Source organism: Macaca mulatta, chromosome 17 (assembly GCF_049350105.2).
Source record: "Macaca mulatta isolate MMU2019108-1 chromosome 17, T2T-MMU8v2.0, whole genome shotgun sequence".
Lineage (NCBI taxonomy): Eukaryota > Metazoa > Chordata > Mammalia > Primates > Cercopithecidae > Macaca > Macaca mulatta.
Window position 1 is genome coordinate 1,084,767 of NC_133422.1, and position 18,497 is coordinate 1,103,263.

At 37.8% G+C, this 18,497-nt stretch overlaps 1 protein-coding gene across 7 annotated transcripts in view; it reads left to right on the forward strand.

Moving 5' to 3' along the window:
* The window catches only part of XPO4 (exportin 4), a 105,065-nt gene that overhangs the window by 45,336 nt on the left and 41,232 nt on the right, over positions 1-18,497 (forward strand). For all 7 annotated transcript variants that reach the window (XR_013407626.1, XR_003724310.2, XM_015120707.3 and 4 more), the window contains 3 exons: positions 11,811-11,923; positions 16,965-17,122; positions 17,375-17,549. Coding sequence is in view for 5 of the 7 variants with exons in the window: in XM_015120707.3 (XP_014976193.1) it covers positions 11,811-11,923; positions 16,965-17,122; positions 17,375-17,549 (446 nt within the window). In the remaining 2 variants the exon portion in view is untranslated. The remainder of the gene's footprint in view (positions 1-11,810; positions 11,924-16,964; positions 17,123-17,374; positions 17,550-18,497) is intronic.

Below are 18,497 nucleotides of genomic sequence, written 5' to 3' on the forward strand. Positions count from 1 at the left end.
ACAGGCGCCCGCCACCACACCCAGCTAGTTTTTTGTATTTTTTTTAGTAGAGACAGCGTTTCACCGTGTTCGCCAGGATGGTCTCGATCTCCTGACCTCGTGATCCGCCCGTCTCGGCCTCCCAAAGTGCTGGGATTACAGGCTTGAGCCACCGCGCCCAGCCAATTCAGTGTTTTTTAGTATCTTCATAGAGTTGTACAGCAATAATTGTCAGTAGTTTTAAAACATTTTCATCATCCCAAAAAGAAACCCTGTGTCCATTAGCAGTTAGTCTGCATTTCTACCTTCTCCAGTCCTTAGCAGTCACTTTCTGTCAATCGATTTGCCTATTCTAGACCTGACGTATAAATGGAATCATATAATATGTGGTCCTTTGTGATTGGCTTCTTTTTTTTTTTTTTTTTTTTTTTTTTTTTTTGAGACGGAGTTTCACTGTTTCCCATGGTGGAGTGTAGTGGCGCAGTCTCAGCTCACTGCAACCTCCGCCTCCTGGGTGCAAGCGATTTTCCTGCCTCAGCCTCCCGGGTAGCCGGGACTATAGGCACACACCACTACACCCTGCTAATTTTGTATTTTTTAGTAGAGATGGAGTTTCACCATGTTGACCAGGCTGGTCTTGAACTCCTGGCCTCAAGTGATCTGCCCGCCTCGACCTCCCAAAGTGCTGGATTACTGGTGTCATCCACTGCACCCATCCTGGCTTCTTTCACTTAGCATAATGATTTCAAGATCATTTGGTAGCCTGCAGCATCAATCAGTTCTTCCTTCCTTTTTATTGCCATAATAGTGTATGGATATACCACTTTTAAAATCCATTTATCAGTTGATGGACAGTTGAGTTGTTTCCCCTTTTTGACTATTGTTAATAATGCTGCTGTGAGAATTCATCTATAATTTTTGTGTGGACTTAGGGTTTCATTTCTGTTTGAGAGGCCGAGGTGGGAAGATTTCTTGAGGCCAGGATTTTGAGGGTGCAGTCAGCTGTCATCACACCACTGCACTCCAGCCTGGGCAACAGAACAAGACCAAAATGTAATTTCTTTTTTTTTTTTTGAGACAGAGTCTTGCTCTGTCCCCCAGGCTGGAGTGCAGTGGCGCAATCTCAGCTCACTACAAGCTCCACCTCCCGGGTTCATGCCATTCTCCTGCCTCAGCCTCCCGAGTAGCTGGGACCACAGGTGCCTGCCACCACGCCCGGCTAATTTTTTTGTATTTTTAGTAGAGACAGGGTTTCACCGTGTTAGCCAGGATGGTCTCGATCTCCTGACCTTGTGATCCGCCCATCTCGGCCTCCCAAAGTGTTGGGATTACAGGCGTGAGCCACTGTGCCCAGCCTGAAAAGGTAATTTCTTATATAAAGTACTGTATTAAAATATTAATTAAAATATTGAGAAAACCAACTGAAGCTGACTGAGCAGTGGCTCTAGGATGTGCATAGAGAGATACTGACAAAATAATGTAAAGAGTAAATAGATATTAATATTTAAGGGCATTAATGCTATCATAGTTAATAACTTGTATTACAGTGTTCTTAGGTCAAGATTTGTGCTCATACAAAGTTTCACTAATGAAATCATAACTTGGCTGGGTGCAGTGGCTCATGCTTGTAATCCCAGTACTTTGGGAGGCCAAGGCTGGTGGATCGCTGGAGCTCAGGAGTTTGAGACCAGCCTGGGCAACATGGCAAAACCTCATGATGTGGTTTGGCTCTGTGTCCCCACCCAAATCTCATCTTGAATTGTACTCTCATAATTCCCATGTGTTGTGGGAGGGACCTGGTGGGAGATAATTGAGTCATGGGGACGGTTTCCCCCATACTCTTCTCACGGTAGTGAATAAGTCTCATAAGATCTGATGGTTTTATCACGGGTTTCCACTTTTGCGTCTTCCTCATTCTGTCTTTGCCTGCTGCCATCCATGTAAGACAGGACTTGTTCTTCTTTGCCTTCCGCCATGATTGTTCCATATGTCTCCAGCCACGTGGAACTGTAAGTCCAATTAAACCTCTTTCTTTTGTAAATTGCTGAATCTCGGGCATGTCTTTATCAGCAGCCTGAGAATGGACTAATACACCCCATCTCTTACAAAAAATCGCCAGGTGTGGTGATACACACCTGTGACCCCATTATTTGGGGACTGAGGCAGGAGAATTGCTTGAGCCTGGGAATCAGAGGTTGCAGTGAACTGAGATTGCACCACTGCACTCTATCTCTAGCCTGAGGGATAGAGTGAAGACTGTCTCCAAAAAAAAGAAGAAGAAGAAAGAAAAAGAAAACAAACAAATCATAACTCTTTAACATTGATTCTCATCCAGGAACAATTTTGTATGGTTGGTACATTTGGTGGTGTCTTGAGACAATATTGATTGTAACCACTCAGGAAATGCTACTGGCAGCTGTTGGGTTGAGGCTAGGGATGCTGCTAAACATCCTAAACATCCTACAAAGCATGGAACAGCCCCACACAGGCGATTATTGGACCCAAAGTATCAATAGTCATCCACACAAAAACTTGTACGTGAATGTTCAGAGCAGTACTATATGAATAGGCTATTCATACTATATGAGTAGAAACAACCCAAATGGCTATCAGCTGATGAATGGATAAATAAAATGTGGTATATCCATATCATGGGAATTTTACTTGTCATAAAAAGGCATGAGTTACTGATACATGCTACAACATATGTAAAAAACATTATACTGAGTGAAAAAAGCCATTCACAAAAGACCACAAATTCTATGATAACATTTGTATGAAATGTCCAGGATGGGCAAATCTATAGAGACAGAAAGGTTAGTGGTTACCTAGAACTGGAGTGATTGGAAGAATGTGGGAGGTGACTGCTAAAGCATACGGGGTCTTTCTGGCACAATGGAAATGTTCCAAGATTAGATCACGGTTGTGGTTGCACAAATTTGTGAATATGCTAAAATCATTGACCTGGACACTCAGTGGGTAAATTGCGTACTGTGTGAATTATGTCTTAATGAAGCCTTTAAAAGTACCCATCATGCCACAGTTTAGAAACCCACTTTACACAGGTCAGCTGCACCATTGGTAGAAGATAGAAGGAGATTGGGGTGGAGATAAAGTTGTGGGAGAGTGCTCTGATGGGGCCCTTGAAGTTAAGGAAGTAAGAGAGATGGTCCAAGGAGAAGCAGAGGATCCATGTCAGGACCTTTAGGTGCATCAGTAGTTAAAAAGCAGGAAGAAGCAAAAGAAAATAAGAAAGCCAATTAAGACAAGTGGATGGGAGAACAAGGCAGGGTGTGTTTGGGAAGCAAAGAGATGATGTTTCAAGGAATCAGGTAGTCACCATCGTCTGTTACCGACAGGTAAGATGTGTTTTATTATAGTTTTTTAAACTGATAGAATTGCAAGGAGAATGATAGAATATTAAAGCACACATATGTATAAAGCCCTTGTGAAGTATTTTCTTCTGTCCTCTCTTTTTTTGAGTAATCAGTATTTCTTCCAACTATTGTCTATTTTTACCTGGCATTGTACCCTTTAAAAAGAAAGTAGATGCAGCACACGGTGACTAACACCTGAATCTCAGCACTTTGGGAGGCTGAGGCAGGAGGATGGCTTGAGCTTGGGAGTTCAAACTTACCTTGAGCTATGATTGCACCACTGCACTCCAGCCTGGGCAACGGAGGAAGACCTTGTCTCTTAGAACAAAAACAAACAAAAAACAAAGTTAAGTTTTCTGATTTTTAAAAATTATTATTAATTTATACAAATAGAGTCTTTCTCTGTCACCAAAGCTGAGGTGTAGTGGCATGATCATGGCTCACTGCAGGCTTGACCTCTGAGTTCAAGTGATCCTCCTGCCTCAGCCTCCCGAGTAGCTAGAACCACAGGTACACATCACACCTGGCTAATTTTTAAATTTTTTTGTAGGGCAGGGTCCCACTATGTTGCCCAGCCTGTCCTCAAACTGTCCTGGGCTCAAGTAATCCTCCCGCTTTGGCATCCAAAAGTGCTGGGATTACAGGCATGAGCCACTGTGCTTGGCCTGGATTTATTTATTAAAGTTTTTTTTTTTAAATTTATTTCAACGCTGTTTCATAGTTTCCAGAGTAAAAGGTTATTAAATGTATTCTAAGTACTTTTTTTTTTTTGAGACTGGGTCTCACCCTGTTGCCCTGGCTGGAGTGTAGGGGTGTAATCACGGCTCACGGCAGCCTCGACCTCTTGGGCTCAAGCGATCCTCTCAACTTCAGCCTTCTGAGTAGCTGGGACTGTAGCACGCTTCATGATGCTGATTTTTGTAGAGATGGGGTTTTTCTGTGTTGCTCAGACTTGTCAGTATTCTTTTATTATTCAATTGTAAATTGTTTTTTAATTTCATTTTCACACTGTACAGGGAAAAACACAAATGATTTTTGTATGTCGATCTTGTATCCTGTAATCTTGCTGAACTTGCTTATTAATGCTAATGAATTATATACATGATTATATTATCTGCAAACCATTATATTTGTTGAGGATTATTATATGTGGGTTTTCTATGTGCAGCAGGTGATTTATGAAAGCATCCACCTATCCAGACCCAGTGGTGCAAAGTCCACAGTTTCTGGGATTTGGTAGATGTTCACCCAGAGAGTAAATTCCTCTGCACTTTGTAGCCCCATGTTACCCTGAGACTCTTGAGACAATTGACTTGCTTCTCATTCTGTTTTAGATCGTTGTTGTGCAAAGAAAGTGTCCTAGTCCTGTGGTCCTCCGTCATACCATCTTCCCCGTTTGAAAGTGGGCGCTAGGGTCCGGGGCGATCTCGTCACCGCCTCCCTCTCGTAGCTCTTCTGGTAGAGCTGCACTCGCAGGCCACGTGCCTTCTGCCTTGTTTCTGGCACGTGCGGCTTCTCTGCCGGGTCCTCTGTCTTTGCCTGATCCCCTCCTAATTGTACTTCAGCCTAGACCAGGTTGGCTTTCTTTTGCTGTGTTCTCCCCTTGCATGTTGTATATGATTTTTTTCCCGTTTGGCTCCCTTCTCGCGGTAATTTTTCATTCCTTTGATTATTTAAGTACAGTTAGCCCTCCAAATTTGTGGGTCCCACATCCTTGGATTCAACTGAGGATCAAAAATATTCTAAATAAAAAATAACAATACAACAATTAAAAAAATGCAAATTTTAAAAACAGTGCAACAATGTACATAGCACTTACATAGTGTTGGGTATTATAATTAATCTAGAGGTGATTTAAGGTATATGGGATGTTTATAAGTTACATGCAAATACGATGCCATTTTATAATAGAGACTGTGGATTTATATCAGAGCATCTCTGGATTTTGGTAACCACAGGAGGCTCTGGAACCAGTCCCCCTCCGGATATTGAGGGAGAACAGTGGTGTCTGTTTACCTACTGCACGAAGCTCCGTGAACGCATGGGCCATGCTTTTGCTCACTGCATTGTTAGACCCTAGCACAGATGCTCAGTAAATATTTATTGTTATATATTTATTATTTAATTATTGAAGGAAACTGGTTCAGAAGTATTAGCTCAGTTTTTGGATGTTTGTTTACTATAAATATAGTTCGGCTAGTAGTTCACCTGGTGTCCATAAATGCTTAAGGGTTTTGGCAATCCTAATCATAAGTGACAATATCATTTTGTAACAAGAATGTTTGGCAGGTATGTGTGGTATGTTGGCTTCAGTGATATTTCTTTTTTTAGTTTGGTTACACTGCCTTTTATTGGTATTCTATTTTTGTGGATCTGATTTGGTTTTGGTAAACTTTTTTTTTTTTAAACTTAATCTCTTGGGGAAAGCTAACTGGATTATAGAGTAGTAATGGGATACAGAAGCTTTCACCTAAATTGGATTTCCAGTAAAGCCAGCCTTTACTGTTTGGAGGCAAGGCTTGGGAAAACATTCAGGTAAGGTCACTCCTGTCTTTCAGAGGATTTGTGGTTGCTTGGACTGTGTGGGCTGTAAGACTGGGGTCGTTGGTTCTGTGCTGTGCCAGAAGGAGAAGTAGCAGTTTTTGTTGTTAGAAAATTTAATAGCGAAAGGGATTAAATATTTAAGAAAGAAAATGGGCTTGCTGTACCTCCTGAAACTTTGTTTTACTGATGAAGTAGGGTAAAAAATAGTATGGAAAGATGAAGGGAGTAAAGCATTTATTCCTCATGTGAAATGCCCATTTTTGCTACAAGATCTATCTGTATTGTAAAGTAATCATAAGAATAGGCAGAGGAAATTTTCAGATTGTCCGTATTTGCTTGAGGATAATGTGTAGCTATTGTATGCCTCATTTAATTATTTTTTTTGAGTGTCATTCACAATCACAAAACGATACCCTTACTGAAAGTGTTAGTGGATAAACTTAATTGCATATTTAAGGACTTGTGTATTTCCAAAGATGATGTTTTCCCCCCTTCATGTTAAGATGTACGTATTTAATGATAATGCCGTTTGTCGTATGAGAACTTGAGACCGAAGATTTAGTAGGATTATCCAGTGACAGTCAGTACAGGGTGCGATTAAGCTGTCCTTCTGGCTCTCGGCCTGGTGTATGTTTGTCTCTGGCCATGCAGTTACAGAATAGGGCAGGTGGTACATTTATATATGCCTTTGATTTCTCAGAAGTTGGTGAGCTTTCCTAAGTGGAGAATTTTAGAGCTAGATAGGATTGTTGTGGGAGAGGGGGCAGGGAATGGAGAGTTGATTCTTCACTCTTCTGTGGTGCAGTCGAATTTATATGTAGCTGGAACTGATTTTCCGAGGGATTATGATGGCGTTGAGCTTAGAAGACTGGTTGGGTTTTAGCACTTCAGAATTGGATCCCTTGCCGGAACTCTTGCTACGAGGGAGTGGACTTGTATTTGGTACGGAGACCACCCCCCGCAAAAAAATCACCATGCTGAAGGTCCTGATTCTTTGATTTGGTGAGAACATGGGAAGGTAAAGTAAGATCAGATGTGTATGACAGATTTTTTTAAAGATAGAGGGTTAGCAAAAGACTGAAAGCAGCTCTGTTTGGCTTTCTTATTGATGGAATTGTGGTTTGTTTGGTTACAAATGAATCATTCTGATAAAAATATAAATTGCATGCATTCAGTATTTATTTTTGAAAAATATATGAAGCCATAGCCCAAGAAAATTCTTGAATTATACTCTCGTTTGAACTTTGGTGAAATAATAGCTATTTAGTTCCAATCTTTTGTGACTTTTATGTCTCATAAAATTTGATTAGCATATAATGAGAGACAGTTTAGTGAATAATCAGGTCATTGTCAAACTGTTCTTTTGTTGGTGACATATTCGTTGTAAAAGATAAAGAATGTAATGTCCAGATACTGTAAAATGCTAAAGTGGTGACTATAAATCAAACTTTTGAAAGTTTTAAAAGGAAACTATTGTTTTATTAAAATTATGTTTAAATGAAAGTATTGCTTTATTTAACCTTGAAATTATTTTTAAAATACTGCTTTAAGAATAGTAGTGCTAGATTTCCGAATTCTGGTGGAGTGGTTCTGTTTGTTTTTTAAGTTAAGCATCTAAGAATTATCTGGGGTGGAAATGGTATTTTTTGATTTCTTATAAGAATCAGTAAGAATTATCTGGGGTTGAAATACTATTTTTTTATTTCTTATACATACAGATAGAAATAGTCATTTGAGAATACCTGATTAAAAATGAATTACCTTAATTCTTTATATTATTTTGAATGTAAAGATATGGTCCAGATTTGTATATCGTTATTCTGCCCACATTGTGATATGCTCTTCACTAGTTTTTTTTTTCAAATTGAAAAGTAATGCATGTACATGAATAATAACAATATTTTAGGTAACAGTAAACGTTATAGAATGCATAGTAAGCCTCCCTCCCACATAGAGCCGGCATAGTCTCTTATTCAGGGGCAGCAACTTCAGCAGTTTCACGGTACGATCTGATGACTAAAACATATTTCTTGTCAGAATAGCATTGTCTTTAAATATTTGTTCTGTATAAACATTTTAATGCTGTTCCATATAAATATTTATTATACTGTTCTTTTTTTTTTTTTTTTTTTTTTTTTTTTGAGACGGAGTCTGGCTCTGTCGCCCAGGCTGGAGTGCAGTGGCCGGATCTCAGCTCACTGCAAGCTCCACCTCCCGGGTTCACGCCATTCTCCTGCCTCAGCCTCCCAAGTAGTTGGGACTACAGGCGCCCGCCACCGCGCCCGGCTAGTTTTTTGTATTTTTTAGTAGAGACGGGGTTTCACCCTGTTAGCCAGGATGGTCTCGATCTCCTGGCCTCGTGATCCGCCCGTCTCGGCCTCCCAAAGTGCTGGGATTACAGGCTTGAGCCACCGCGCCCGGCCTGTTCTTTTTGTTTTATGTTTATTTAAATGCTTTTGGGAATATTAATTTTTTTTAGTAGAGTGGGATATGATTTGTAGTTACAGGATTGTAATTGTGTCTTATAAAAACTATAATACAGTACATGTGCATTTTTATTATGGTATATAATAGTGGTATTATTAGTGGTATTGCCAGGCTGGCTGATAGAAGGTGGTGAAGTCTGTAATGTTGTAGATTAGTTTTTCAGTGGAAGGTAAGTGTAGCCTCTTTGCATGGAGCATTACAAGTGTGCATTCTTGTTAGAAGACAGACCTCATGCCAGATATAAAAATCCTTTCCAGGTTTGGGATTGGAAAACAAAAGTAACACGGAGCTTTGTAATAATTACGGGGAAAAGTATTTTCTGATAGGTATTAAATACTAACTCATAAATCTCCCATGCTCTTGGCCACATATAAGGAATTATAATCTTAAAAATATTCTGGTTACCAACATTTGAAGAAAATTGGCCACAGAATTGGGCACCAGGGACAGTGTGCTGAAAAACAGACCATGATTAGGAGAGGCTAGACCAAGATTTTAAAAAATCAGATTTCAGGGTTATTTTGAATCTGATGTTACATGAGCCATTGCAGTGAATTCCATTTTATATCTGGAAAAAGTCCTTTTTAAAACTCATGTCCATTTTCCCTTAATGTAAATAATTGATATCCAGAAGTATTAATAGAGTATATGCTTTCTATAATTTATAAAAAGGTAGAGGAGAGAATTATACGAGAATTTTGGTTTAGGTTTAATAGTTTCCTTTTGTAAGATTTCTTCCTGTATTTTCTTACTGATACTTCTGTAAGATTTATTGAATCTTTAGGTTATCATCTCCCTCTTACTAAAACACACTGTTACCCCCCTTTGCTGTGTTATACCTGGAAGGCATAATTAGAATGTGAGAGATTCTCCTCATTTACTTGGAATAGAGTTTTTCATATATCCAGAAGTAGCAAAATTTATGAATACGATTCCCGTCGTTTCTGCCACCTGTGTTTGTCCTCTGTACTTGAACTGTCTGCAGCTCTTGAAGGGAGGTTTGGGCTTTCATTCTCTTGCAGTTACAGTACCTGAAGTATTTGCCTTCTTACTCTCAGGGATCATACATCTGCTAACTACTAACATGGTAAATGGTCAGGTTTGAGGCCAACCATTTTGTTATGGTTATGTGAACCCATTTATCTGTTTCATATCCTAACTAATTTAAAAATAAAATCATAACACCTTTTATAAGCATATGAAATATTACAAAATCATTACTTTCCTAGTTGAAAATGTTACATATGTATATTTCGTTTGTTAGATTTGGCATATTGAAAATAAAGAGAAGTAAAAGTAGGAAAGAGTAAGTGAAATGTATTTAAATTTTTATGAAGTATGAAGAATTGGCCAGGTGTGCTGGCTGATGCCTATAATCCTTGCACTTTGGGAGGATGAGCCAGGAGGATCGCTTGAGCTCAGGAGTTCAAGACCTCCCTGGGCAACATAGTGAGATGCTGTCTCATTTTTAAACACACACACACACACACACACACACACACAAAACACAAATAATTGATTGCCTTACTCAGAAGATTTATTTCATGTACTAAAGCCTTTGCCATCCCATTATTGTGGAAACTTTCAAAGATATACAATAGTAGAGAGAATACCCAGCTTTAAACAGCCAGTCTTGTTTCATCTGTGCTCTGCCATCCCCAGACTATTTTGAAGCAAATCCTAGGTGTCCGATAAATCAGTATATTGTAGTATTGGTTGAAGAACACAGCGTTGGTCTTAGACCACGATCGGTGCCTCGTAAGAAAATGGGCTCACTGTCTGTTGATAGCTCTTAGTGTTCACGGGCTGATTGTTTTCCTCTTTTTAAAATCAGGCTTCTTTCTTTTGGCTTTTTTGGCCTTCACCTCTTTCCCTGTACCTCCACAAGGGGGCAGATAAAGGAAGAGAGAAGGGAAGTTTAAATGAACCAGATTTGAGTTTCACTTTTGTTAACCAGTCGGAGAGAGTTGCAGAGGATTTTGGGGGTGACTTTTCAGAAACAAGCAGTGACTTTTCTTCTTGAAACAACTCATAGTGCCCCCCTTGCTCTTCAGAGACCAAATAGAACTAGCTATTTTAAAGGGGGTTAACAAATAATCTTAAAAAAAAAAAAAAAAAAGGTTTCCAGAGCATTATTACAGCCTTTAATTTTCTCTGTGAATAATAATTTTTCTGTAAAAATAACGATTTAGACTTTACTCAAAATATAGTATTTGAATTTCTATCTACTTTTTTCAGACGATAGCTCTGGGTGATTGTCATTAAGATTTCTCACTGAGTTGCATAGTCGAAGTATTTTAGCTGGACATTTGATTACCAATGGAAGGGGCATAACCACTGTTTTTTGTTTGTTTGTTTGTTTGTTTTGAGACAGAGCCTCTCCCTGTCACCCAGGCTGGAGTGCAGTGGTGTGGTCACGGCTCACTGCAACCTCCGCCTCCCATGTTCAAGTGATTCTCCTGCCTCAGCCTCCCAAGTAGCTGGGATTACAGGTGCATGCCACCACGCCCAGCTAATTTTTGTATTTTCAGTAGAGTTGGGTTTCACTGTGTTGGCCAGGCTGGTCTCGAACTCCTGACCTCAGGTGATCTGCCCGCCTCGGCCCTCCAAAGTGCGGAGATTACAAGCGTGAGCCACCATGACCGGCCAAGTTTTCTCATTTCTTAAAAGCCTCAGTTACTGTGGCGGTATCAATAAATAGTATTCATAAAAACCTACAAATATATATGATGGTTGCTTTATTTATGGTAAAACAGTATTCTGTTTGAAGCATGTTTGAAATTGAATGCCTGAACACCATATAAATTGCTTTTTAGTCTGTGGGAATTTTAAATAAGCATCTATGAAGTTTTTTGTTGGATTATTTCTTTGTCTTGATGTTTAGATACTATGACCTGTGGGAGTTGTTTTTCTTTGATGTTATATGTGTTTACTCTTTTTGTTCTTTTGTTTTCCCAGTGAATATATTTCTTTTGGAAAAATGCTATTTTTCTAAGTAGACAATGTGAGACTCACATTTTGTATATGTGGTGTTAATTGTTGCAAGATATTGGGGGAAATGATGGGATAAACTTGCAGAAATTGATTCTTTTTGCATGAATTTTGGCATATGCTTTGCAATAAGAGTATTTCCTTCTGTTGCCACTATTAAATTCTCTGGTTCTCAAAGTTTCTGTATGCCTACAGCATGACACATAATTACAATGAAAGCATTACCTTACATTCCTGTAACATTCTTTTTTCCCCCAGGCACTTAATGCCTTTTATTCCTTAGCTTCATGCATGAATTATGTAGCATATGTGAAGAGGCTTAAACTGTTACCATTACAAATTCTTTCTAGATGGCTCCTGTTATATTTAGGATACACTTATACTTTAGACAAAGTAAGAATGTTATTGTTGTTGACCTTGACACCAAATAACTGGGCAGACATTATATAGCTATGTTTGAATCCTCGCAAAATGTGCTGTTGAAGCCAACAGAGTCCTGGCGGGAGACTCTTCTGGACAGCAGAGTTATGGAGCTTTTCTTCACAGTAAGTTGCAGTCTTCCTCTCTGGTAGCAAGAGCCATAGAAGAGAGGAAATGCCTTGGCGTGTTTCTTAAGTCAAACAAAACAGATTGCTTTTCTCCCCTAAAGTCTTCTCATCAATATAGCTGCTTAAATAGAAATTATTTTAAAAGTTTCTTGCTAATTTATAAAAATGTCACATAGTTATGAAGGGCTTAGTATCCTAGAGCAGAAGTTCTCAAACTTTTAATTTTAGGACCCCTCTATACTCTTAAAAATTATTGAGAACTCCAAAGAACTTTTCTTTATATAGGCTATGTTTATCCTATTAAAAATTCAAACAAAACTTTACAAAATAATGTGTTAAAAAGTAACAATAAGAAACGATTACATATTAACATAAGTAACATTTTAATTAACTGTATTTTTGAAAACAAAGCAAGTTTAATGAGAAGAATAGCATTGTTTTGCATTTTTGTAAATCTGTAATATCAGACTTAATCCACTTTTAACCCGTGTGACAGTGAGAATGGGAAACGCAGCTGCTGTCTTCATGTTATATGCAAATAGTTTTTACCTGTGTGACAGACAGTGGGATACTGTCTTCATAGGATTATGCAGTAGTTTCTTGTCACAGGCAACCTGACAGGCTTTTAAAAAGCTTCAGGGATCCCTGGACCACAGTTTGAGAACTGCTATTCTGGAGTGTAGGTTTTATACTTCTTATATTTATGAGCCATTAGTGAAGTTGGTATTATTGAATAGCAGTTTATCTCATGTATAACTTTAGACAGTCCTCTTTATTATTGGCTAAATACCAAGATGTAAGCAGTATGTTCCCACATTGACCAATGTGTATCCTAATAGAGCAGTCAAAAGCTGGACAAACAATTTGTGTGTGTGCATTTATGTGTTGGATGCTAATTTGCAGTTATAGGTTGAATATACAAGTTAGTTAGATATAATGATAAGGACAAAAGCCCAAGTAAAAACCAATTAAAAGTAGAAAAGCTATTTTGCTTAATCCCAATTGTTAATTTTAGTGTCTTTTCATTTGTTTTAAAAATATAGATGAGCCCTTCAACTGCCTTTTTCTGATTGAACCATTTAAAATAAAGTAGTTACGTGGTATGTATTTTAAGATATCTAGAACAAGGTTATCCATGGGTATATATAAAAGATATTTTCTATAGAAATATTCAGACTGAGCATTAAATCACCTTGTGGTTTCTTTTTAAAATCAGACAAATGATGGCTGAAACCACTGTCAAGATCAAAGGGATAATTGTAACTAAATTTTGAAATTCCGTGGCCTGCTTCATCTGACAGGAATTGTTTTGATACGAATCCAAGTCCAAGTCTTTGTATTATGCACTTGACTGAAAGTCGATTCCACTCCAGCAGTTTTTGAAAAGGTGAAAAACTTGCTGGCAGTACTGGAAACAGCTCTACCAAATCTGAACAGCTGTCTAGACAAACCAGACAGCTGCTCCTGTCAGCTGTGAACAACCACATGCAAATAACTTTTGAATTTGAAAGTTAACCCTTTTTTGCTTTATTTGAACAATTTTTGGGTTTGTAGCTATTTTCACTTAAGCAGTTTATGAACAAGTTTGTTACTTGTTTTAAAAATGAGAATGGCTAATCTTTTTATTTAATTCTGGTTAAATTTAATTTTAGTTATATGAATTTATTGCCTAATTTAAAGTACTTTTCCACTGGATATCATTTGTGCTAGATTTGGATTATCAGTATACTGTTGCATAAGAGCAAGACTTTAAATATGTTAATCTTAAGACTTTAAATATGTTGGAATACTTTGGGTTGCATTCTGCCCTACTGAAGTTTACAAACTTCTTGATTTTTTTTCCTTCCATAAGGTCTTGGGAAAAAAAACCCACTTTCATTGTGTTTTCTTCCTACCTTTTTGACCAGAGTCGTCTTGATCTCGCTTATAGTCTCTTCCTTCTTTGCTCATCCCATAAATATTGGCATTCCTATCTTAATTCTCAACGTTGCTGACTCTGTACACTTTCTTGTGGCTCTATTTGACACGTAGGACTTCAGGCATTGGTTCCCAGATGACTCCTCCATCTATATTCAGCACAGCCTGCTCCAGAGTTTCAGAGCCTTATAATCCAAGTGCTTACTGGATGTTTTAATTTGGATGGCCCACAGACATCTCAGATTTAACATGTTCCAGTAGAATTCGTCATCTTCCTTACTTGCTTCTCCTTCCTTGTATTCCTTTTTTTGATGCATAGCCTTGCCGTTCACCTCACTGGGCGTCCTGCTGGTCTTTGCTTTCCCTTATCCCTCTGTCCTTTTCCCATATTCAGGTGGTGATTCAGCTTTCCGTTTTATAATATAGTTTATAGTGAAATACATGTTCAGATATGGAGGAACTCTTTTGTAATGATGATATTGGAAGAAAGGCAAGAATTTATATTGTATAAAAATTAAGCATTTATTAATAGTTTTATGTGGTTTATATTTCAGGTAACATAAATTAAGTTTGAACAGCATACACTGTCTCAAAAGACAGTTATTTATTTTAACTTTTTAGTTATTTCATTAGCTATTTCATTGCGGGTATTCTTTCTTTTGATTGCTCGCTTCGAGACCATAATGAACATTTAAGATTGTGAGATGGAATTTTTTTTTTTGTTCTTTTGAGGCGGAGTCTTGCTTTGTCTCCCAGGCTGGAGTGCAGTGGCGTGATCTTGGCTCACGGCAAGCTGCACCTCCTGGGATCACGCCATTCTCCTGCCTCAGCTTCCCAAGTAGCTGGGACTGTAGGCTCCCACCACCACACCCGGCTAATTTTTTTTTTTTTAATTTTTGTATTTTTTATTAGAGATGGGGTTTCAACTTGTTAGCCAGGATGATCTCGATCTCCTGACCTTGTGATCCGCCTGTCTCAGCCTCCCAAAGTGTTGGGATTACAGGCGTGAGCCACCACGCCCAGTCCAGATGGATTCTTATTGTCCCAGATTACATTGTGTCTGTTGACAGAATGTCTCCCTGGATAGCATGCTTAAATGCTGATTAGCTTCTAAGGCATCGTGATAAAAATTTAATTACATATTTCAGATAAAGAATTTATAAGAGTGAGTTGTGTTCAGAAGTTTGTGAACTAGACAGTGTGCATATATGAATTTGTCTATTGTACTTGGAATTTACTATATAAAACTTAAAATACATTAGAATATAGTTTGAAAAATATTTGTATTCTAGACCAAGAATTTGCAGACATTTTTTGTATAGGGCCGGATAGTAAACACTTTAGGCTCTGCAGGTCATATGTTCATATTCAACACTGCCATTGTAGTACAGAAGCAGCTGTAAATGATATATAAATAAGCATGGTAGTGTTCCAGTAAAGCTTTTTGATGGTCATTAAAATGAATTTTGGCTGGGCGTGATGGCTCACGCCTGTAATCCCAGCATTTTGGGAGGCCAAGGCGGGCAGATCACCTGAGGTCAGGAGTTTGAGACCAGCCTGGCCAACTTGGTGAAACCCCGTCTCTACTAAAAATACAAAAATTAGCCAGGCATGGTGGCAGGCGCCTGTAATCCCAGCTACTCAGGAGACTGAGGCAGGAGAATCGCTTGAACCGGGGAGGCGGAGGTTGCAGAGAGCCAAGATTGCACCATTGCATTCCGTCCAGCCTGGGCAACAAGTGAAACTCTGTTTCAGGAAAAACAAAAAAAAAAGAATTCTGTATAATTTCCACAGGTCACAAAATCACAAAATATTATTTTTGTTGGTTTTCCCCCAACCATACAAAAATGGAGGAAAAAAACCCAACAACAACCATTCTTAGCTCACAGCCATATAAAAACAGGCGTGGGCCAAATTTGGCTTATGGACTGTGGTTTGTTCTAGTCCAAAGAGTATAGCGTATTTTAAGCATGTCAGTAGATCAGTTAGCTTTGTAATGTTAGAGATTATTTAGTATTTTAAATTTCATTACTAGAACCTTAAGAAGTTCAGGGATTAGGGATTAATGGTCTCAGTGAACAAGGATTTACTGAGTTTTCATTGTGGCTCAGCATATACCAGTGAGTACTTAAATGTTCTGATCGCAAGTAATTGAGAAACAATTTGCCTAGTCAAAGTGAATATAACCGAAAACTATGAGTTCGGTGTCACACATTTACAAAAGAGAGAGAACTTTGTGTGGGAAAGAAAAGGGCTAGAGTAGTTAAGTACCTCGGCAAGTACAAAATGGTACATCCAACAGTAAGTGTTGGATGGATTAAGATTAATAATGATCATATTTCTTCACTGAATTTTCCTTGGCTCTATTATGAAACCTTTAACATCTGAGAATATTAATACTATAAAACTAGGGAGCAGTATTTCAAGAGCATTTCCTTCATGTAGAACACTATTCCAGGTGTTTCATGTCCGTATTGTATCGTTGAAATAAAATTTAGGTGAGCTTTAAATGGATTTAAGTATAATTTACATTTTGTATTCAAAATCTTTTAGCATTTATTAATAGCAATGATGTAGGTTAAACTGAGATTCAAACAAATTGTAAGTGAACTGAGAATTAATAAAAGAGTGTGCTTATTATATTTCGGTTGAATGAATGCATGAATGTCTAGGGATTCAATGGTATATTGCTTTTCTAAGTGTGCAACTGTTTACTTCCACTAAAGCAGCATCTATATACTCTTGATTGAACTTGTCTGCTAACTTTAGCAAGAAGCTGTAGCTAGGCATAGTTAGCATAATACAGATGACTGTCGTTGTTGCTGTTTTTAGAAGAAGCAGTGTGTCTGACTGGCTGGCATCTGTTTCTCTCTTTGTCATAACATGCTGGAGACGGATCAATTTTCAAAATGTAGGTAGCCCTCAGTTAAAAATCAATTGATATGTTTAAAATAATGGCCTGTAAAGTGAACAACTTTCTAAATTTAGTTTAATTCAGGAATTAATTTTCTGGAAATAACCAGCTACAGTGAATTTTTCTCTTACCTCATTCGGCATGGTAGACACGTGACCCTTACAAATGAAGAATTTATATTTATGGATTAGTAATTCTTTCTAACAGGTACATCGAAAAATCAGAGAAGATTCAGATATGGCACAAGATTCTCTGCAGTGCCTTGCCCAGTTAGCTTCTCTTCATGGACCCATCTTCCCTGATGAAGGATCACAAGTTGATTATCTCGCACACTTCATTGAGGGATTACTGAATACTATCAATGGGTAGGTATACTTGCCCTTTGCAGCTGAAAAAGGAACTCTATGTTTTGTGTGTAACAGTAGAAGAAAAAAAAGAACTAGTTATTTTTCGCCATTATATTTTGAAGTAAAGTCATATGGGTAATTTGTAATTAATAAACAAAGACATACCTTTTAAAATGAATCAGTAACGATATTTGCTTGTTTGGAAATGAGCTATTATATTAATAATTTTTCTTTTACTGCCACGTAATAATACTCATTCCTTGGTTTTAGAATTGAAATAGAAGATTCTGAAGCTGTGGGCATCTCCAGCATCATCAGCAACCTGATAACCGTGTTCCCACGAAATGTGCTAACCGCCATTCCAAATGAGCTTTTCTCCTCCTTCGTTAACTGCCTCACACACCTCACTTGTTCTTTCGGGCGAAGTGCTGCATTGGAAGAAGTGGTGAGTGACTATTCTAAAGTAAATTGTGTCAGGTTTTCACAAAGACATTTGTGGTGCCTTTGGAACATTTCTCATGGAAAGTAATTATTTTGAGTGCTAGCTATTAAAATGACCATTTTGTTTAGGTGTGCAAATTATTTGGGAAACATGACCTTTAAAAATTTGTGGATGAAAATAGTTTTGTTGGTGATAGTAACTGGTCTTAAGCGTTTAATTTTGAGATACTTTAGTACCCAAATATAGGAGACAGAATGAAATGAGCTGTGGTTTGTTCAACACAATTTTTCACATAAAAATTACGTTGAAAGCTCATTCTAACAGCAAAAACATTGTTTACAGGGTGCTACTGTGGTATGGTGTAGTTATGTGTGATTTTATTTTATTTTTTGAGAATTTTTTACTTTGGACTTATTTGGCAATTATGTAAACATAATTTGGTTCAAATCATTGTAACCTTGCTTGTTTTCATTTGACTGTGCGCTCTAATTTTTTGGATGGTAATGCTTTAATAGTGTATCCTGGTAGAATTTAATTTACATTGAAATTAAGACCGATAATACTAAAGATGTTTTTTGGTATAAATTTTCAAATGTGTGTTTTCCATATTTTATATTTAAATTTAGAAAACATCTACTAAAACCCCTTGGCAACACAGCTGCTTTTGTAACGGTTACTGTGAATAGCTATATTAATCATGGAAAAAAATTGATTTCATTCCACAAAGTAGTGATTACATTGTTGAAACTAATTTTTCTTTTTATGAATCAAAATGTGAATCTTTTTGAAAAGCTGTAAAAGGAATGTAGATATTTTGTTAGAATTTCATGTTAAATTGTAAGTTGTTTTGGTTAGATTCTGCCAATGTGTATGTGAGTTTTTTGTATCCCTTCAGAGGTGTTCAGAGAATAGGGAACTCGAGATGATTATGTTTATGTAATCGGGCACTTT